This window comes from Vollenhovia emeryi, unplaced genomic scaffold (assembly GCF_000949405.1).
Source record: "Vollenhovia emeryi isolate VEMERY1.0 unplaced genomic scaffold, V.emery_V1.0 DF939132.1, whole genome shotgun sequence".
NCBI lineage: Eukaryota > Metazoa > Arthropoda > Insecta > Hymenoptera > Formicidae > Vollenhovia > Vollenhovia emeryi.
In genome coordinates, this window is record NW_011967234.1 from 991,191 (window position 1) to 1,015,282 (window position 24,092).

Here is a 24,092-nt window from a genome sequence, read left to right on the forward strand (position 1 = left end):
TTTTCGATACATGGCGCGATGTTATTCTTGCATTCTCATTAGGAAATCACGTACGTTCGAAGAAGGGGACGCGCCGACGGCGGCGCCGTATCACATACGATAAATAAAAAATGGTAGTGCAAGGTGCAATAATAAATTTTATGTAGACAAAACATAGGAGAAGTTTTAAGTGAATTAAACGTAGGTATATTAAATTCTCAGTTTTAATCTTTTATTTGCTTAAGATAAATAATGGAAAATGGGGAACTTAATGTTATTCAATAGTAGAAATTACGTCAATAGTAAAAATTATGAGTTTAATGAGCAAGAGAGAAATAATTTTAGCGTATTATTTATCGAGAATATTTTTCTATAATCACCCTTTCATATATGATATGACGCGTATACACGCTCGAGAATCTTTAGTATCCACGCAGTTTTTCATCACATCATCTTTCTCTATACTGTTCCATCACACCGTATTACGGGCACGTAGTAGCTATGCATAATGCGTGATCTCTTATGTAAAATTAAAAGGCGAAACCATGAGGACAGTCACGTAGGACGTTCCTCAAATCAAAATGCGTCTCCCAATGTCTTATTCCTGTGCGCTTCCTTGTTAAATAAATACGCACAGTATTGTGCAAAATACTCGTAAACATATAAATTACATAAAGATATATGAGAGAAAATTATCATATATTTTGTTAATATTTGTATATTACATTTTTTAATATATTATTCAACAGTACATACATATGTATATACTATGTATATGTACATGTTCAATTCAATCTATAACAGAATATCTGGCGTAAAACAGGAATGCAAAAGTGCAACATTATTTCCAGTACTATTAAAATTTTCTTAATTTTATTCAATTTTATGTGTTTATATGTGTATCAGCATGAGCAATTTTAAGAAAAATATAAAATATAAGAATCTTTCTCTTATTTTTCGCGTTTCCGAAGTGGTAATTAAATATTTGGTAGCATTCATCGCGCGCGTGCATAACAAATATCGAGAAATCCTATATTCTCTTCTCATCGATTTAATTTGTCTATAATAGTATATGTCATCTTGTTAATCTGGGTCGTTTATTGATGCTTTCAGCAGCAATGCCTCCGGGCCAAGGCTCCATATTACTTTATGAATAATGAATCGTGATTTTTACCGATTCTATCAATGTAAGCAATAGTTAATATTGACATTGTCACATTCTACCGAAGTCGTGCAGCGAAAGTTGCATTGTATACGATGACATATCCCTAAAAATCCTAAAGAATCGACCGAGACGTACAATTTGTAAGGTGTAGTTTCAAGGTTTCCTTTGTCACATTTTTCCATCGATTATTTTTCATTCAAAATGTACCTTCCAATCCATTACTTCAAGGTTCTCACAGATGCGGATAGATATGTGTGTCTTGTTTCTAATGGGATTTTGGTGTCACCTACTCGCTGTACATTATAAGTATTTTCTGAAGAAGTTTATGTGCACACGTAAAATGTAAGGTACAATATAATGAAAGAATAAAGTACCCTATTAGTCGGTAAGTGTGAGGAATAAAATAATTACATAATTAGAGAGTTGTGTCGAGTTTTCTAGTATTTTTTCTACACATAATTCCAAAAATGGATTGTGACATTTTAAAAACGCGATCTTTTCATGAATATAGTATCAAAAATTTTGTGTAACTTATAATATAATTTAAAAAACTGTAAAATTTATTATCTTAGAAAAGTTTTTAATGAAATAATATAAAAAGAGCCAACAACTGTCTGAAAACATTTGATGATATCAAAAATTTTATGGAGGGGAGCTAATTTATCGAAAATTAATAGTTTTAAGAAACTTTGATAGAGAACTCATTGCCGTTATTCATTGGTTACGTTACGTGATGCAATCAGAAACTCAAATCTACAAGTCTCACGTAGTTCACTCGCCGCTTTTCGAGTGCCTGCTGATGCAAATCGGACACTGTATACATACATATGTATAAAAAATTCTTTTCAATACTGTTTTATATCAACGAAGCAATTTTTATTAATAGCATTATTTTGCATTTAACAATCAATCGGGATGGAAACATGCATTTTATATCATCGTTTCCAAGATGATTGTACAATGATTGTAATTAATCTGTCATGTCATGCGGCGTCGAACGCGTGTGTTATATACAATTAACTCTATCACAATAATTAATTAAAAATCTCCCCGAAATCACTTCGTCTATAATTAACCGCAACCGGACCATTGGACTAGATTCCTCGAAAATATTTGTCAGTCGGAATCCTATCTCGCCCCGAGGATCCGGCGTTCATTCTAAGAAAATCCTTTCGGAAGTATGACCGATTTGTCACAGACGTGCATACTTCCAACTTCAGTAATACGGAGGTACGAATGTACGTAAGCATTCAAGAGCTAGTGAAAGGAGACGTCATCACTGACTTTAAGTGGGAGGTAAAAGAGGATACGAACGCAGTTTTGAGTGGGGAGTGTGTGCGCCGCGGTGAGAAAATTCAAAGCGCGAGAGGGGAACCGGGATCACTCGATCAGATGGAAATCTTGCCGTTCTGCAAAAAAAGTTTTATCTGTATCGGATATGCTTCGATGTATCAATGTTGGAAGTTATATGATTGACTACACAACGTGGAAAACTTTAACAATGTATAAAGTTCACGAATCAAGATTATAATTGATGCTAATGTCATATTTCTAAATATACACATGTAAAAAAGATTCTATTATATTATGTTAAACAAGATTAAAAAAAAACATCACCAATGTATCGACTGATCCCTTTCGCAAGGTAGTATCTCGATTTTACGCAATTTCCAGTTTTTCTGTTTAAACGCGTATTCTGGCCCTAAATGAGTATTTAAGCAGAAAAATTAAAAAATGCGTAAAATCGAGATACGATCTTGCGAAAGAGCTCAGCCGGTACATAAATATTTGCACATACTTGTAATAAACATCGGACTCTAACGATCTTTTTAATCCGACAATGTCAAGATCTGGCAACGACATTGTTGCATGGGAACGGCCGAACGTAATAATTGCTATGAGCGTCATCATGAATGCTATCAGCATCATTGTTGTGTCTACAGAAACGTATATGCACTTACTGACGTTGCCATGACGAAGAATCGCGACCTGCCATTATTAACATCGTTCATTAATGCCATGAACTTTTCGCAATGATAACGAAGATGCTACGGACGTACGAGATTCTCGACCGGGGATAACGAATGGTGTCACGCCTTCGTCGACAATTAGCGGAATCGCGCGTACGGCCGCGTTACTGACGCACACATTCATCTCTGCAGGCGGAATGTTCCTGCGATATAATTACCTTTATCGACAGATTTATTTTATCCGTAACAATGCATTTACGATTTTTATGAAGAATGAACTACGATGCATCAACTACATTTCTGCGATATAAAAACAGTAAAAGCACGTGCCAACAAGGATATTTTTTGTCTAATTACGATTTCGTTATAAAACCTGAACATTTAATTGTAATTTTATTTTTATTTCATTGTCGTATTAGAAAGAAGCTTATTCAATTTATCTAAATACGTTATATTTTTCTTTAATTGAACTTTCTTTCCTGAAAATTCTATATTAAAAATTTGTATTCTAATATACATTGAATAAAATGGAACGAAGCAAACAAAAATAGCAGTAAAGAGAATAATTTAATAAAGTATACGTAGTTAATAGAGTTAATGATAAAATTAGCAAAATTGTCATCTCTTCACGATACTTGGAGGAAAATACATTGTTGCAAATTAATTAGTACAGCAAGTCTCAGTATCCATTCGTAATACTTGAGATCACCAGAGAGGCTCGAGAGATAAAACTACTATGTACGGCAGGTCGATCGTGAGTCGACGTTAACATCGTTGGGTGACTATCGCCTACTACGTACACATAGTGGGGACAGATTAAGAGGGGATACCAAGTTGGTCTCGGGGAGTTATGAATGAGTCCTGAACCACCGCGTTGGAGGACTAACGTGGAGAAGGGAAGGAGATGATGGACGAAGGAGGTGGTGGCCGAAGGAAGGGCGGGAATGGTGGGAGGATTGGCCGAAAGCGGGGTGCGGGCCACGTGCTTCGGTGACTTTACAATCGTATATAGGCACCGGTCGACGGAGTGGCCAGTACCATACACTGACAGTCATACACCGGGGGCGCACGAGGTGATAGGAAGAGTGAAAGAGCTGCGTTCCAATAGGAAGAAAGAGGGAGGAAGGAAGAAAGAGAAAAAGAAGGAGAAAAAGGGACGAAAGAGAATACAATGGATAAAGACTGTACGACAGTGAGAGGTGATCTACGTACGTCCAAGGCAGACGGATAGACCTCTACTACCGTTTCCCCTTAGACAAGTTCACTCCTACTATAGCGACAAACGAACAATTTGCTTCGCCCGCCTTCTTATCCTGTCCATTCGTTTGACTGGCCGCGCCTCCCTTTTTCCGTACGACAAATCGTTCAGTGATCGTGCAGCATCCTTTGACGTCAAGCTCACCTTTTCAATTAAAAGGTGAAACATAGCCTTGTGAAGGCGTGGGAAACGATAAAGAAAGGAAACGGACACTCGCGGGAGTGAGGGTGTAACAGTGAAGCAGGCAACCAAAGAGAGGAAGAACCGGAAGAAAAAATAGAGGAAAACGCACTACCCTTAACAGTGTATCCCTCTGATTCTTTCTCTTCTTCTTGAATACCCCCGCCATCTTATCAAGCACCCTCCCCCCCCTCCCCTCTTTCTCTCTCAGGATCCCACAACCCCTCTACCCCCTCATATAAGAATCAGTGCATCGCGTGTGCTGGGACCAGTGCCAAACGGATTGTGAATCTGTGCAGACTGTTTTTCGATTGTGACCACCCCTCAGGTGACCGGGATCGGTGCCGTATCGTGCGACAGAACGTTGGAGCACGCACGCACCGTCCGTGGTATCCATGCCTATATACATATGTATATAACACACGTGTATCTATTACCAGCATACATACATTGCTGACGCGAAGAGATCCGCGAGGGATACACCGGCGTTACTCCTGCCTCGAGGCTGTGCGTTCGCGAGTGCCCGCGCAACAGTGTTATGCGATCACGATGATTGTGAAGAACGCGTTAGAGAATCCATCGATGCAAATGGAGATCATACTCACCCGCGATCAGAGGACTACGTCCCACCGGGTGCACGACCATGCCGCGCGAGTCAACGCGCCGGCACCGAAGTCCACGATCTCATCGTTGCAACCGACCAAATATCAGGACAACATCGTCGCAAGACGTCGCTGCACTAAAGCGATAACCGCGAAAACGCTTATACGAGAGAGAAAGAGTGATTCGCACCTCATGCCTACATTTTATCACGACCGGAGAACACGGCATTCTAACGCATCCTTCAACGTACTCAGATCCTTAAGTAAGTCGATGTTACCGCGCGCACACGCGCACACACGTATGCGCGCATACGCACACGCAAACACACGAGTGTACACAACACCAGATTACATAGCAATCACTTAATGCTAGTGTAACGATAATTGCGATTGCACAAATGAACGTTGATATTGCAAAATTAACATTATTTATTGCGACACAACAGAAAACTAATTAATTAAGACTTTTTATTCAGAAACTGCTGTTTAAATGCATTGCAGATCGGCGCGTCATGTGTATTAAAGTACTCTTGTATCATAAAATGGGTCGTAGCAGGTGCAATATTGATTGTCACGTGAACAAAATACTTTTATTGTATTCTTATGCAGACATTACACTACTATCGATTGACTCGTGGTCGTGATAATGCAGCAAAATGCATTACGCAATTATTTTAATAATATTTCGGCTGTTGCATCGTACGGTTCTATCTCTTTGCAGCGTGGTCGTTGTCAATATAAAAGTTGCATCCTCTTTCCGGTCGCAACGCTTTCTCCGAATTGATTTAGAAATCATATCAGGATTTGCTTCATTTGCATCAAGCCAGTTGTTTATATCCCTCGCTCCTTATTAACCTTTCGTAACGTCGACGCGGAAATATATTAACTAACTTGGCAAGTACGTCTATCGGATACAAACGTTGTATCAGGAGGATTCAGCCAAATTTTCCATGAATTTTTCTATGTTAGTCATAATCCGAAATAGTAGATACACGGATTCGTATGTAAAAGTAGAACTCGGGAATCCTATTACTTGGCTAGCATCGATAAACTTGATTATGACTCGTAAATCTGCACCCGGAGCGGATTATGACCTGACGGTAAAACCCGCGTGTGTCTCGAAACCTTAATCATTGAGCGGTGCTCGCCGCCTCTGATAAGTATCTTTAGAAAACACCTTTAAACATACTCCTCGGTCTACAAATGTTATTTTCCTCAATTGCCGATGAAAATCTTGAACTGTTTATATAAACTTCTAAAAGTCATAATTTTAATAACTTTCTTACGTAATATTATGTCATTCTTTTACAATATAAACGTATAAAACATTTAACATTAAAATCTACTGTAATATAATATAAATAATGCTTCTGGTGCGTAAGCATTGCTGTACAAAGAATACATTGCATAAATTAGATTCTCAATTATTTCTTCAATTAATTCTAAGCTATATGAATTTTTGCGTAGAAATATGTGTTATCTAAATATTTTCTCTTCGCGTGTCGGTAAGACGCCATGTACAGCACATAAACGTGATATTACGCTTTTCTTTCTCATTCGGTTCATTGCCGCTCATGTCATTCTCTCTTGCGACTTTGACGTCATTTTCGAGCATGCCGATGAACGTATTAGTCATCCGGCTTGTAACGGTCCTCCTTATCGATTCTTCGTTTACAAGTTTGCGAATCTTGAGTCTACACGCGTTTTCATTTACTGTCTTATCTACTTCTTCCACATTCTCCGTAAAATCGATGAGGGTGTATTATTGTAGGGAGCTCTGGATTTCCCGGAATGAATTTAAAACGCGGCACGTGCCAGGACGCGCGGTATATTTGCCTCCGTCCGCCCACCTGTTGAACGCTACGAGGGTCCTACAGGTGGTTTAAATCCTTAGGTTCTACGAACCGTGAAAACCTGTAGTTTCGTCTTTCAGATAATCTCGGCCAGATGCCCCTAGATACTTTTGTACTTTCCAGTAAGACAACGTTTGGCATTTGCCGCTCTCATTCTTAAGCGAGGTGAAACATTTCGAAAGGTGCTGACAACTCCAATAGACGTACAACTTGGCCATTCTTTTATGACAATGACGAATTGACAGAGAGCAATCTATAATAAATTGTCAAACGTACATGCGCGCCGTAGTGCGACCTACCGCAACGTGCTTCGGTCCGTAGACACGAACGGAAGAAAAGGGAGTAGCGGGTCGGGCGTAATGGGGTATAATTGTCGCGAGCAATGCGAGGACAGTGCGTCATTACCGCATTTTTCACCGTCTTTCTTGTTGGCCGACAGTAGAGATGCGCTTTGCACCGGTGTTCACCGGCTTTGCGCGCCATACTTTTTTCAACGCGGCCGCGGGTTCTTAGGAATTTCGATGGAACGCCGTCGTTGAGAGTCGTCGTTGAGGTAGGCCCTCGCGGTATCGGCGATACGTAGACAGTACCAGGGAAAGTATAAAGGAGGGTAAAATGGCGCTAAAGCCTGTCATCTGCCGAATGCTTCGACGATTAACTATTCTTCACCGACAAGATTGTAATTGCGCGACGAGAAGAACGTACGTTTCATATGTTCTTAGTCGAGCTTCCTTTTAAAGAGACGTGTAAATTAAGGGAACATTTGTTGCATGGATTACCAAATATATACGCGTAAAAAAGTTTACCAGTTACAGTATGTCGAGAACAATAGTTTTCCACCGTACGGCATTTCTGCGAAAAACAATTAAATTCACGACGCGTAGTTCCTGGATTAGGTAAATAGGTGAGAATATAAGTTTTGAGCGACAAGATCGCGCCCAGCTTCCGAACGTTTCTGTTTTCCTTCTCGAGAACGCGAACTCGTCTGAAAGTGTCTATGTCACCGTATCCCTTTCTCCGCTGACAAATTTAACCGATTGTGGAAGACTAATCGCGTAGCAATTAAACGTCCGGGAGAAAAAAGGAAGACAGAGTAATTAAAGAAATAAGAGAAAGTAAACGATGCCTTTGAACGACGAGTAAGGAGATACGTTCCTGGATCATTTACGTGGATCACTGCGAGCTTTGCGGCGCGATAAAAATACTTGCGAACGGCTGTTTCTCGAGATACGGTCCTTTTCGTATATGGGCGAAAAGTATATTGCAAGTACACACGTGTTTCTTCTAAGATCATTAGCAGACATTAATTGGACGCTTTCCGCCAGAATTGTTAACCTTCCGAGAATACTTCTTGCTCTTCTTTTCTACTACTCTTTCGTGCTAAAAATAAAGTGTAAAAATATGATTTTATCGATACGCTGACGTATATTATGCAACTAGTTACGAAAAAAGGGACCCGAGTGCTTTTACAATACACGCCATCGCAACGAGAATAGTTACATCTGTGAAAATTTGCGATTTAACTTTTCATTAATTCCTTATTTCGCGTATTACAGGCGGCTGCGTGAGCTAACTGAGTATTAAAAAATATGGACTACGCGCGATTAACGTTTATCGCGTTCTTGCGATTTTGTAAATTAGTAGCGAATCGTGGTATGTTCGCCCGAAAAATTATGGCAACGTGTCGCCGCTGCTGGCCGACACGGTTTTGCGTCGTCACTTTAGGGCGCAAACTTCCCTGCGGCAAATTGCTCTCTCATCGCAACGCAGAACGCACTTAAGAGCCGCTCATTAATATGCGTTAAGTGTTCGAGGCGTCTCCCCGTCCCACTCCTCGTTTTCTCTACATCTCGCTCTTTTTCCGTCTGCATTTCTATCTCCCTTCGTTTGTACGGCGCGTCCGTCGGCTCCATCATGCGTTCATGCACATTAAAATTAAATTCGTTAGCGCCTGCGGATGGTGCGACACACCTCCGGTTTTCGGTCGCGCGGCTGCTCGTCCAGCTAACGATATAAATTCAAGAGCTAGGACTTATATAAAACTTTAACTCTCCAATACTTTGTGACACTTTTTACCTGATTGGGAAACTACCGATGCTCCGTTATAAATGTTGAAAACACAAATTAACATTGTCCAGTAATAACGTTAAAGTCATTCGACAAAAGGAAACGACTTTCTAGCGCACAATTTTCTCATTATAGATCGCGATCGACCTCAGAGAAGAGAAGAGTATAAACAGATCGAATTTAACATTGATAAATGCAAAATGCCATATTTTGTGCAAACCGATTTACCTTTAAATCAACCATTACACTTAGCGGCGTACGCGCAATGCATGCATCGTTCGATTTTTTGAGACCTCTTCGAGACGACAGGGAGGTAAGAGGAGGGGGAGGGGGGGGCATGGATTAAATGCAGACAACACGTCGTATGCGGTGGCCTCCCGTCGTTATACATCCTTCAAATGCGTACGCACAACTGTTGATGGTTTGTCGTCGTACCGCTGCACGTGATCTGAGGCCCCTCATCAAGGGTCGTAACTCGCGTAATAATGCGACGACGAATTCGCGGGGACGTAATTCGACGTGCGGTGATCTTGAAACTGCCGGATGATCATAAGACGGTCCCGATCGGAATCTACCATTTAGGCGCTTACTATCGACGAGTGAATCCCCGAGGGTGGAAACGGAGGGCCAATGAGCCGGAAGCTCAATGATAATTTCACACAGGCGTCTCGCGGCTCTCACGTCAAATCGTGATTACCGCCGAACATTGAGCCTCGTCTTCGGTTTTTCCTTTTTTAAGGCTCAGACAATTCCGTTAATGATGCCCCTACACAAGTTAATCTACATCGCGAAATGGGTCTCATCCCATGGCGCTCGTTCGCTACGGATCTCCGATGGAACTATATTAACGTAACTGTTTCCATGATCTACAAAACGTACTGATGGTACATACGGCGTATTAAAATATACAATATACAATGAGAACATTAAGATATAAGGAAGAAAAACGCGCCTCGTTGAATCGCTCGAATTACTCGATGCGTAAATGGCACCCTTTAATGTGGTGTCAATTGCAATTTCATCTAGGAAACTCTAATATTTTAATAGTAGATATTTTCATAACATCGAAAGTGGATTCCACATTGCGGTCGAGTAGTTTGATTATAATTGTGTAACAAGGACCGTTATAGGACACAAGTCTAAGGTGACCGTTTTTATTTCCAGGGTTAGGCAGCGCGTTGGTGATTCTCCTAGCGCTAGCGGTGCAAAGTGCCCCGGTAATGAATTCCCCGAACAAAACGGACGATATGAAATGGGTGAACCCGTGTGGCGTCTCTACCAAATTACGAACAAACGGCTCCAGTCCGGACATCGTACAGTTGGAGGACCATGATCTCCTCAACCAAATAGTACTCCAAGCGAGAACGGCATTGAAGCATGCGCAACTTTTCAGAGATGAATTTGTAAGTAGCAGAATGCATATTTCTCTCTTTCCCGCACTGCCACTCCGGTTCAGTGGTTTTTCGTTGCGAATCACCTATCAGTGCGTACCATTGTAATTCACGTCGATCCGATATCGGTGATTTTATTGAAAAATTAAGCTCATCAATTCTTCGATAATTACCGGTACGACCTCGGGAAGGGGATCGCGTAGAGTGAGGGAACCTCGAGCGGAAGGCGGTTATGGTAGTACTTCCGGTCATCCAAACGTTCAATCGCAGTTCCACGAGTCACATAAATCTTTGAAGAAGCTCCCGATCTTGTAACTCGCGCCGCGTCTTTACGTTACTCGAAAACGTTTCGTCAAATAAAAATTTGATTTTTGCTCACTGTAAAAATATAATAATGAATATTACAGCTTAGTAGCCTCAACTTTACAAAATGTGCGCACTTGATTTCAGTACAGCTCACGTTTCAAATTACAATAAATTCATACTGAATTTGTTCAATTTACATTAAATATATTAAATTAAACAGTCTTCATTTACATTATATTTTACCTAACAATTTGAATAATTGTCTTTATTCTAAGTTATATTCAACAATTATTACTTAAAGTTGCGACTGCGTTTCAAATTCTAAATAGTATATTTATCAATTTTATGGAGCAAATAGATACATAGCGAGAAATTTTTGTTTCGAAAGAATCTTCCCACCCAATCGTACCTTATTATTTATGGCCAAGGACAATAAATCACGCAGCAGACCCAAGCGATTTCTCAAGGTTTCTCTCTAGGAGCAATCCAAAAAAGAGATCGACTCGCAAACCTCAGAAACAGAGGTGATTCGCATTTCAAATCTCAAGAGAAACTGTCCTACACTTTTATGCGTAATCCGCTTGATATTCCACTTGTTGATTTCAATTGTAAGATAATTTAGACTTTCAATGAAAGAAAACGTAGACTTCTAAAAAGCGCGATGTGAGAAAGCGCCAGTCAATTAACTCAAACGACTGCGTTTCGCCAAATAATGGTACCCAGACATAAATGATTGATCGCCGAACAACATCAGTTAAGACCAGACAAAGACCGTCCTCCGCGAACGGTGTTTACCTAGGTGAAGCGAGTATATGACCGAGTAAATTAGCATTCGTCGCGTGCATCGAGAAAGGGTATTTCTGCCTCCTCGCATTATAGGGTCCGTTTCGCCCTGGGGCTCCGGCGGTTAAAAAGCGTTCCCGTTATATCATCGCGCGGCGATACCGGATACCGATGTTTTCCAAGTCAGCGCATAATCCGATATCATACCGGCCGCAACTCGTTCCTACCCTTGACGAGAAAGACAATAAATCGCGCACGTGTAAATGCCTCGGCACTTGCGACACATAAAAGATGGCATGGAGAAGGAATGAAGTCATAGTTGAACATGATGACAGGGAAGAGTCAAGTTTCTCTCCTCTCCGCACGGCTCTGTGCTCGCGGCGAGGCTAAGAGCTCCAGGGGCGCCTTCCTCCACTGATATCGACTTGCGGCGACACACTGTCTGGTGGTCCAGTGTCTTCACCGTCCAACACTCGTTATCGTAGCGTAGGCCGTCTACCGGCAGGGAGAGAAAGGAGTAGATTAGCCAAGGATACTGAGAACGGCGGAAATCTCACGGCCAATGTATCTTTCGCGCGCGTGGCACAAACGCCGAGAGGAAAGTTTGCGGCGGACCTCGCAATCTCTTGCAGCCATTCTTCCAACAGGCTTCCGGGATAATTGAAAATCTTTAGAGCACAATCGTCCACTCGATCGTCAATCTATCTGCTGCGCTTTGTCCTTCTGCCGTGCGTCTATTCGCTTTGTCTCTAAATTTTTATTCTTCCGTCATTGACGCGCCGCCTGAGAATGACTTAATAAATCGAGTTCAACCGTCTGCAATTTACAAGTAGCGATAGCGACGGCCAACGTCTACGTTTTCGCGCGTGTGCAGACGCCAGTACGTGAAGGAATCGGATAAGATATCGGAAGCGGAGGATTCCAATAAATCAGAATCGGAAGCTGCCCCTCTCCACCGCGTATGGACACCTATACGCTACACCGGCACGCCGCTTGCATATTAAAGCCCAGACCGGATATACAACCAGTCAGTGCATGTACAGTCTTATCCATTAATGCCTGGACCTCAGTTTTACTAGGATTCACAGTTTCACAATCTTTATTCCCATCTATATATCGATGAGTTTCAGACTATACTTCACACAGCTTCTATAGAAGTCTACGGTAGTACCACACATACAGCCTGAAACTCAGTGACTTGTACAGATGAAAAAATGATGATAAAAATGCAGGTCCGGGCATTAATGAAGAAGACTGTACTTGCCTCGATATATACGACACATATCTCCTATCATGGTGTACCGCTGTATTTCTATAATATATTCACTCGCGTCGCTTCTTTGCGCGGTGACATATTTTCCGGACGTGTGTGACCATCGCGATCGTCAATTTTCAATTTTCCTTATAGAGTCAGACAAAAACGAATTCGTTTGAATGTTATCACAAAGATCGGATTTAAGCCTGACACAATGCTTCCACACCAGGAGAAATCTGCACAATATAATACTACTTGTTAGTATTTATTGATAACAATTATCAAACTCTATGACGAAATTTCCTTCTCATAGGATGTATCGATATCGCGAACCATTCGATCGGCTCTCGAAGCCGTCACACCGAAATTTTATAACTTCTAATAAGCGGTGCAGCGGTGAAGCCGCGCTAGAAGAAAGACTGAAAGGCTAATTGATTTTGACGGGTCCTCGGCAGCGCCGCGTGGAGACCATACCTATTCTTACCAGCCTACTTCCTGCCAGCTTCCAGCCCGGTTTTACGATTATTCGTGCTCCAGTGTGGCCGACGAGACTTTTACGAGGCACAAAAGACCCGCGCCACAGATTTGTCCGCCGCCAGTGGTTGTTAGCGACAATTCCTTTCATTCTACCCTTTTTGTTCCGCTTTACCACCTTTTCCCGTGCTCGTTCCCGCTCTCGCAATCTCTCCTCGTATTTATATATCTCGCAGCGAAAATGTGTGAAGAATATTCAAGCGCTCCGAAGCGTGAAACAAAGATCACGGCGATTGTTTTGGACCTTCGTGACTTTTAGCGCCGTTTTCTGTGCCGCGCTAAAACAAAGATTGCCCAAGTATCGATTCTCGGGCGGATTGAGAGCCACCACGTGGATGTAACTAACACATCATAAAACGCGACGATGAAAACGAGTTCTTTTCGGCACCTGAGAGAAGGAAAGGCGGACGCGGGCTCGGCAGAGAGCGCCATACGTAGGTAGACGTGTAGGTCTCGCTAATGTATTTATTAGAGGACTGCTTACACAAAATTACCGTAAAATTCCATTTAATTACCCATCAGGTTCCTCATTACGTATATCCACACGCCTAGGCGAGTTTGCGGTAGATATCGTTATTATTAGCAGTAACAGTCGATGACGCAATTGGTGGCCGGCTACAAGGAGTATTTAATATTTTTCGATACAAAATGATGGGCCTAAAAGATATCTTTGTATTCTCTTGGACGCTTTCGTAACGACCGGGGCGTGAGAAGGGCCGATCGCCGATTGGCACACGAGTGGCCGCAGGTACGCGAGATCGAACATGCCATAACGAGGGAATTAATTTAATGAATGACTACCGCGATGCCGCCTTTCTATGGGCTACCCTCGAATTTCCGCCGCTGTCGTGCCTTCGAAATCCATTTGTCGTCACGTACGGCTACTTTCCACCTTGGCCGTGCCGATATTTTTCGTTCGTTAATCCCCACGCGAATTTCTAAACTCATTATTCCGCGGCTTCATACGCGATGGATAGTACAGGCCCTCGAGGGTGTATGATTTATCAAGCAATCGTGGTTCTCAGCAATATTGTTTGCGATCGAAGGTATTATCGCACTCGCAGGTCGTACGAGAGTAGCGAGAGTAGCGTCGCGCGGTGATTATTTCCATTTCTACTTGAGATAATGGCACGGTGCGTTATCTGCATTGACAAACAATCCAAGGTACGTGATCAATGAGATTAAATTTCCACGTGCGCACGTAGAATGGATAACAATATTTACGAGATAATATGCATTAATATAAAATGTTAACATCGGGATTCTTTTGTAAGAAAGACGGTTGTTTAAGTATTCGAATTATATCGCAACTGTTCGTCATAATAAGAGACCGATGACCTACTCCATAGCCGCTGCCGATGCAGGACCGTCGGTGCGCCGTGAAACATAAACGCAAAATGCTATACAAAAATTACGTAATAATTATTATGTAAAATAAAATTAATGTGCTACAGTTTCGTTTCATAAAAGTAACAGTTATGATTTGTTAATCTCTTAAAATCCGATGCCAAGAGCAACGGGACAATTTCCTGTATCGAATCACGATATCAAAGTGGAATACGAGCAGTGATTTCCAATATGTTACGCAAGGCTGTAGCACGTTTCCCTCGCTCTCTATTTCTCGCGGCACTTCCCGGCTCAACGGATGATTCATAATGACTCGTCCGATGTAAGCGATCCCTGATGGGACAATTAGTCTGTCTCGACCGGCGCCCGGGTTTCTGAGTAATTTCTGGGTAAAGGACTAAGCTGGCTTTTGTTAGCTGACCCATCCCGGTATTCCCGAAAAGTCAGCGTGCCGTCGCCGCCGCCGCCGCCGCCGTCACCGCCGCCCGTGTGGCACGCGCTCTCCCGCATAGAGAGCCGACACGAACTACTGTGCGTTACTCACGCAGCAGTTCGCACGGCCGGCTGCGTTTTCATTCGTACCAGGAACGAGGGATATCGGAAGACTGATCGTGTACGAGGTGTTGCACGACGTATAATCGGTGACTAAACTCACTGACGTCCAGTGGCGTCGGTCCGCTGCGCTACCGCGAGAAATTAACGCGAGCGAATCGGTACTTGCGCTGGCAATAGTGCTGGCACAATTGGCGAATACCTGGAAATACAATAAGAGCAGCGCGGCGCACTAGTCCGTGATCCTTTCGCGAAGTGACAATATAAAGTGACAGTGAGATACACCGCTGTCAAGACACAGAAGCGTCGATACTGGGTTCGCAATGTGTTGTTGCTGAATCACATTTTTCTGCCTTTAAGAATATTTTTCAATAAAAAGTATGTAGAATCTATCACGCCGAGGCGTATTGGATTGTAAAAAATATTATAGTTAAACGAACGACTATTGAAACCCATGACGGAATGACAGCGACATGATTTTACACATGCGTGTCACGTATCGTTTTATGTATCTTAATCTATTCCCGTGCGCAACGAATATGAAAGATATGCAGAACGGTGTAGCAATAACGCGATACCCACGCGGGATAATTTTTCTCAAATTTCCGCGAGATTGCACGCGCCAAGAGGACGACGATGGGGAAACTTGATAGTCCCGCATATCTTTCTTCGATGCTGCGGCTCCTTTTTTGAGTGAAACGACGCATCTAATCATGCCCACGTTTTTCTTCTATGATTTTGCAGATCAGACAAACTTTCAAGACGGACTTCGCCAGCGTCCACAATTTGTGGAGGAAAAATCATTACGCTTGGCTGCCTACGCGATCTGAAATACCCAAAGAGCTGGGAGAGGAACTGGACCAGAAGCATCTCGAAAAATTGGAAGTACGTGACGCTATCAGTGACGTTATTTCGCTTTATCTATCTGCAGTTATTACTAATAATCTATTCGAATACAACAGTTTACTATCTAAGTACATGTACTTCTAATAAATATTCCTACATTTCTTTCAAATATATATATATTTTTTTGCGACATTTCTACGTGTACTAATATAACTAATACACGAATAGCCGACTAACAATGCGTTGGGATTTATGTATTTTCAGATTAACACGTCTCTCGTCGATGCGTACGAATATATGCAGAAATATGCGGTGGGCTTGGAGCAGGTAGTTTTGGATCAAAAGGATTATCAGCCTAAATATCATCAGAAATTCACAGAAGCCGAGTGGAAACTTCGAGCGGTGAGTTTGGTTTTAGGATCAAATCCGTTATCTTCCTAAGTAATTATGCTGAGCGGTCGGTATTCGAACTGTCGCTCTTTCACGGCGCGCGGTATAAAAAAAGCTGCTGTGCGCGACTTTCACAATAACATCGGTACAATTAGCCTGAATTATTCTACCTTCTGTTGCCGCAAGCACGATGAAAGACGTTTTGCCAAGTTTTACGATCGTTTTACGTAAAGGTTGAGACGTTAAAGATCGTCGCTAACTGCCATTTTATTGACCATTCCGGCGAATGGCTTTGGGCGCGCTCAAGTTCCTATGGAGTTTCCTTCATTTTTAGTTAGTTTTGATGAGCATCGTCGACTTGGAGAACACAGATTCCGAAAGAGATCACTGCAGAAGTCAGTCATCGTCTATTGAAAATTGTTAGCAACAGTGATCTCAATTCTCACGTTTGCAAGACACTTTTGTGGTGATCAATATTAAATTAGCAATTAGTTTCACACAATTAGAGCAAATTTACGTAGATATTAAAAATTACAAAATTCCCGTCTTTAATATTTTACTTTTAATTGAAAAATTTCATCACACTAAGTGTATTATCTGCAAGTGTTACCTACACGTGTTTCTAATATCCCAATGCTTTTCTTTTCTCAGGTTCTCTGTGAGATCCAAGTTGCTTTAGAAGAGCGTAGCGTAACGCGACGACCGGACGTCACTCGAGATGTCATGACGTCCGATTTCCGAACGATGACGGATATGACGTTCCGTGATCTGCGTGACTGGCTGATTTTCCGAGAATATATGAACGGCCTCGAATACGTGATACAAGTATTTTCGCATCTACGCCTACGTTTGTAATCTGCGTAATCTTGAAGATCTGTACGACGAAAGCCGAAGAAGGACGAAGTCCATCTCTCGTCTCAGAAAATTAACGCGGTCACTGACAGCTCCATTTTCTGGGGATACAGGGAAGAGAATAGACGGGACACAGAAAGAGGACCGTCTTTTGATATCTGATTAGTAGATGGACACAATTTTAATGAAATGTGTCTCTGCAACGAGGATCGGGCTATTCGTTGGTGTCGACGATGAGGAGTGATATTGTCGAACCGACTGATATACCGCATCACTATGTCCATATTAAGCTTCTATGATAAATCTAGAAGTGCCATCAATGCTCTTGACACCTCATCACATTCACCATCCTCTTCGACACTCTTTGATGTCACTTTATGTGGTACTGCATAGAACCGAATGAGAAAGAGTAGGAAACAGAGATTTAAAAAACCGCGTCGTTATTGGTCCACTGGCTTTCGCCGTTTCAGCTCACGGTCATATACACATAATCATGCATATTCACATATCACACAAGCTATGATTTCGCGCGAAGATGCCGTACAGCATGCGGATGTATATTTAATTTTATATACAAGAAGCAAAAGTGGAGACAAATAGATCCGATGGCTCAATCGTTCAACGTTGAACGTATAACCCTTGAGATAACAATCAAATATCACGGTTATTTTACACTCTAGGAACGTGATATCCGTTACATTCTTCTTTCGACGCATTACCAACATCGCCGCGATTGGCTTGATTTTCAGTAAAGACTTAAGATCTTTAATAACCTCTCAATACAAATAAAACGTATTTGTAACAACCATTGCTACTTCGAGTGGCTGTTACACAAAGTTTAAAGAGTGCACGTAAGATTAGAACGATCGATAAAAGTTATTGCACGAAAATGCCACGACAAATTTCAAGTTGATTTCTTTAGCGTGATTGTCCACGCAATATCTTGCTTGGCGTAGTAGTTTCAACATACGAACATTTATGGCACCTAACACGCATTCTATGATCAGTGCGTAAGACAAGAAGTGATAATCTGAGAACGAAGCTACCTAATAGGAAGGAATCCTTGCTGTAGGTTCATAATAAGACAAAACATATTTTGAACCTCGCGGTAATTTAGACCGCGATTAAGTGTGTGTGTATTACGTTATGCACACAGAAATCCCACAATATCGTTAAAAAGGCCTCTCTTCGCGAGCGATTCATACCCCACAATCTTATATAATAATTTATTGACTACTTATACGTGTATAATTTGTTTATAGGTAATATAATATTATTTGTACGTAATATTATATTATACATAACATGGTACATGTATAATATTAGTATATCCATATTTATTCAGATTATTTATTTTATTTTTATAAAGATTTTACACTCCGATTAATTGTATTTAAAGTATCTAGTTGAGCTTAAAAGTGCCTAGTGTATACGAAAGAAAGAAGGCTATATATCACAATTAAAACCCCGTATATACATGCAATTATTTTGCCTGTGCGTACGGAGTTTCATTATCACAATATTACTATCATCGTGCAAAAGGAGAAGAGCGCATCCACGCGACGAGCATCGTTACGTGGCGTATGTCGCACAGTTGCTACTGCTTCTCTTTTTGACGTACCTTCGCAGGGTATAAGAAACTAATCAGAAACTTATGGAGGCTCGTTAATTTCGCACTTTTGATCGCAATTATTTCGCTGGCAAATGAGATCCCTCTAGTATTATATTTTACTCGATATATTATTCATTAAAAAATATTCTTTTACATAATCTTTTTTTATGCCGACATCGACTTTTTATTAATAATAATATGCGAGACTGTTGAAGACTACTGGCAACAGGGTATATTACATGAAGACTTTCTTCATCGATTCAAATTTACAATTTTATTCATAAATCCATCAATAATGCTATTTTATGATCAATATATATTTTTTTAACAAGTACGATATGTATTTTTATATCACAATCTATTCTATTTTAAATAGTTCCACAAATTTCTAAATTAATTCAATCATATTTTAATATATATATATACATCTATATATATATATAAAATACACCTTACGCCTTTGCAGTCTTCAAAACTGATACCGGAAGAATTTTTTTGGTACTTACAATTCATAGTCGCGTGGCTATCTTTTCTAAAAGATCGGTCACGCTGAAAAGTTACTGTGCGATCATCTGCAAACAAAACCGTATCGAGGTATGTTCCGTCATACTTAATTTTCATATCAGTAGTAACATACAAATTATATGTTCAATTCCGAGATATCATTGACGCAATTTGAATGCGTAAATCATTATTTATACGCACACATGCATCGCATAAAATATATTTTTATTTTCTTATCATCGCGTCTGTGATATGCATTCTAGAACATCCCTCAGGCGACTAATTGTTCATTTCCGAATCGATCTACGCTTGCTTCCGTTCCGACGAAAAAAAGAGACAGAGAGAGAAAAAGCGAATAGAAGAGAAAATGGGAAAAGAAGGAAACAAATAGCAGCTAAAGTTCTTATCTCAAACTTCAATCATTAGTTATATTCTTATTTTTATATTTATTATTTTAAAATAATGTGAAATTACAGTTTAAGGTTATTAAATAATATTTCGCGCACATATTTACTAAGATAAATTAGTTATTTTATAAATTCTTATTCTATTTAGAGACTAAAAGTACCGTAGCAAAATTTACTTTAGAAATTTCAATTTAAAAATGTGGATAGAAAAATGTTTTCCTAGAAAATAATGCAACAATATTGAAGGTCTGAAAGTCGATCAACTGTATTTTCTAAGAATAGATCTGGTAACTTTTATACGCTTTGAGAACTGATCTCTGTCTTTTTTTTATTACAATTTGAATTGTAAAAATACTTGGAACACATAAATAATTACCAGCGTGAGAAGCTATATACGGTCTATAAATGTTTTCATTTATTGCAAAATTAAGTGATTGCGATAATTGTAAATAAGAAGATATCGTGCAGGACCGTAAAAAGTAAAATTTTAGTAATAGAATAATCGCGTTCCATATATCGCGACACAAGATAAATTGAATTTGGATTAACTAGTGCGATCGCTTCATGTATTGTACACAAACGATCTGATAATATAGTTTAATATAGTAATAAACTGCAAATTACAATTTTATGTATGGATATGTAATCTGGATACGGGTTTCTCTCCTCAGATTGCCCGTTCTGTTGTAGCATATTAAACCAAAGACCGTTCGACATTTTGTCATTATTATTTTAACACCACCTTTTTCATTTTCCTCGATGCAATTTCCTCTAAAAAAAAGATAAATTAAAAAGATTTCGTGAAATATTTCACGTCTGAAGAACAAGTATTAATAGATTAGCGTACTAAAGAAGTATACTAATTAAAATCAATCAACTGGTTTGACATAAGTTCTACTTGCTTCTAAATAATTTTTTGTTACGTTACTCTATGCACATTTCATTATTTTCTTTTTAGTAAATGTATTAACAAAGCAATTCTTCGATCATTGGCACGTGTTGCTCGAGCATTTCGGCTCGAATATTTCAACCTGACCAAACGGGATTTGCCTTTTCCCATGATCAGTGTCCGATGCCGTGTCTCCGGAGCTGTCGACGTCGTCGGTGTTTGAGAGGAAACGCGTAAGTACATGATCATCGGTCCAGGTACGGCTCTGTTCCAAGCCGCCGTGTTTGCACACGCTGTTAGCTCATTGTCATCGTTCGTCCAACTTACTTTCTCATAAGGATTTCCACTTCTCTCGTGCTGACTCTGTGTTTGACAATCCCTACCCGCCTTCCCTTAGGTATCCTCATCCAGGTGGTCTCCCGAGCGCCGCCAAGGTGTCAATGTTTTGCCTAGCCATTAAGATCGTTAGCCCATGCTGCGTTTGACAGTGGAAGAGCGATACTATTCCAGAATCTCATAAGAAGTTAAGATAATTGCTTGGTGTTTAAACAAACCTATATTTTTTAGTATGCAGTAACCAATAAACACTTTTTTGTTGTAAGTTTCTCTTTGAACAATATATTTTTTTAGTACTTTTTACTATAGCCGACAATATGCACGTGGCAAAAGATGTGTACGACACGTTATATATACATAGTATACATATGTATAATTAAAAATAGTTATTAAGAGATATATTATATTAATTAAAACAATGTCAATCTCAGACATTACAGCAATTAATATAATAAGAAAATAAGTAATACGTTACAACTGCATCAGACGACACCAATCCCAAGGTCCACAAACGAATATATTTTAAACGAATAAGACATTGATGGCGGTCGGTGAGTCGTCTGCAATGGAATTCGAAAATTCCGGCGCATACATGCCATCGGAAAGAGCAAAGAAGAATGGTGCGCCAGTGTCTTCGCCGGTGGCACAGGTAGAGATCGACGATCGAATCCCATAGGGCAAGATATGAATGAGATGTGAGAAGAGGCCGAAAAGATCGGTCAACGCTATGAATGGCTGGGAAAACTGCGACGTTTTTTATCCTACGGAACACGATTTACCTCTTCTTCGTTTCTCCTACTACTATTCTTTCACGTTTCTCAGTTGCTCCATCAACGGCGGCGATGTGCCGACGGTGATCCTTTTGCACTTCGTTCCAAATGAGTCCTGAGAGTGGTCCGGAATCTAGCCCCCGCCGTTGCCTCGGGCAAATACTTCGGCTCCTTTCAACTCGAAAAAAAGAGAAATATACCAGACCTCGTTGTAATTAGGATAGTGCGCCCGCATGGACAGCTACAAGGAGCCTCTCTCTCTCTCTTCGTCACTCACTATTCATTCTTCTTCATCACCCGCTATGTAACTCGCCCTGTCCTTCTTCGTCCTCGCCTCGTCGCTCGAATACCTGAAGGCGTTCTCCCGCTATGTTCCTAGTGACCCTCAAGACAACTTTCAATAATGTCAAGACAAAAGGTTTCAAAAGTTGAGTAGTTCTCGCAGCTTACCGTGATTTATCCTTGAAAGAAGACAATTTGACTATGCCAAAACAAACTGTCACTTGAGTGTTTCATTCATTTATATTGTATAGGTATTATATAATTATTTACTGATCTTACGACATATTGTTAAATTATTGTATTATTGAAAGAATTGCAAAATGATCACAAGAAGAAATATAAAATCAATACCAAGTAAAGTTCGTATACACTTGCATTTGTACAATATTCTTTTAACAAAACAGTCATATTCCATTGGTTCTTTTAACGATACTGGCGAAAGTGTGCGTAGAGTGAATTTTTTTGTAGTCGCCAATCAGAATAACCCGAGGAAAACGACCATGGCACACCACTCATTCTTAACTGCTGCTGATTGAGGGGCGGTGCTGTGCTAATAGGTTTCATCCCCCGCCCTCTTGCCATGGGTACCACGTTCTAAAACAGTCTAGATTTATTTCACGACTAATTTTGCCTTGTTAGCCAATAGGCTAGTACAAGGGTCTATCCTTATTTCGTCAACAAAATGCATGCACGTCCCTCATCACAGCTAAATAGATATTTAATGGCAACCATTGCTTGAAAACTATTCGCTATCGTACGCATATCGTGTGTCGGAAGTTTACTTATAATTCTTCTTGTTACCTTAATGAATTATTTGACATTACGATGTGTATTAAATTTCTCAAGCAAGAAATTTGTATAACCGTTTAAATCTTTTTTCACTGAGAAAGATTTTAAAATGCAATTAAATATAATTATAAAAGCAGGTACAAAGCATATAAAAGTTAGACACATTCCGTGTAAAAATGGATATTAGGAAGTTAATTATTATTTGTTGAGAATGAATACTTAAAAAAGTAACGAATGATGAAAATGCGTCTTTCCTTCAATATTATTGCGTTAAAGACAAGAAATAGAAGACATACATTAGAAGGATGAATTAAAATGATTTCCCGTGTTAGCGATTGCAACGCGTTTTCTCTCGGTCAACGGTAAGATGGCTTCAGAGAAAAGAGGTACCGTTCATGGGAACTGTGAGACCGCTTCCTAGAAGAGTGAACACGACGCAGATATCGGTCGGAAGAAAAGAAAAAGAAGGACCGTAGCGTCGAATGAAGAGGGACGATCAGCATTATGGAAATATCGTTCTTTCGCAACATTGGTATCGCCGACGCGGTCGACGTTTTTACCGCGGCAGCTCGGGGCCATCGTTTTCGGCAAGTTGTTCCGGTCGAACGAGATGCATTTTGTCGCGAGATAACGCGCGGATTCGGGCACGTGGGTGGGACGGCGATAACCGGTGAAACACACGAACACTTTTAACAGCTAATTGCCGTAGATAGGAACGATCAAAAAGTTGACCATGGAGTCGTGGTATATCGTCGATCGCTCTCGCGAAATGCATGGGAACTAAAGCCATCCTGACCAGTGCATGCGTCATCATCAGCTGTATCCGCGCGGATATGGGAGATGATTTCAATTCAGACGATGCACCAACATTGATTGAACACTACTTTTGAAGAGTGATTTATCGTGTAACCGTGCAAAGAAATTATGACATTACTTTCGCTTAATGTATCTCACTCATTCCGTAAAAAGAAAACGTTTACAGAAATTGTAATTCGTACTAACAATAAGAAAGAAATTTTTAAGAATATATTTTTTTTAATTCAGAATTTTATATAAACTTTTTAAAAAACTTCGGTTTATTAAGTTCTTCTTTTTATATGTTAATAGTTTAAGTATCAAACAATTGTTTATTACCCATTTAATTACTAAAATCTTCAGCTGTTTTAATTTTTT

General features: G+C 40.3%; 1 protein-coding gene across 1 annotated transcript; it reads left to right on the forward strand.

The window, feature by feature from the left end:
- The first annotated feature begins 4,824 nt into the window (after positions 1 to 4,824).
- On the forward strand, positions 4,825 to 18,608 carry LOC105568007. Its single transcript, XM_012023344.1, has 5 exons — positions 4,825 to 5,417; positions 10,239 to 10,477; positions 15,987 to 16,127; positions 16,353 to 16,490; positions 17,130 to 18,608. The coding sequence occupies exons 1-5, from the start codon at positions 5,102 to 5,104 to the stop codon at positions 17,331 to 17,333; spliced, it is 1,038 nt and encodes a 345-aa protein (XP_011878734.1). The 5' UTR covers positions 4,825 to 5,101; the 3' UTR covers positions 17,334 to 18,608.
- The last annotated feature ends 5,484 nt before the right edge of the window (positions 18,609 to 24,092 follow it).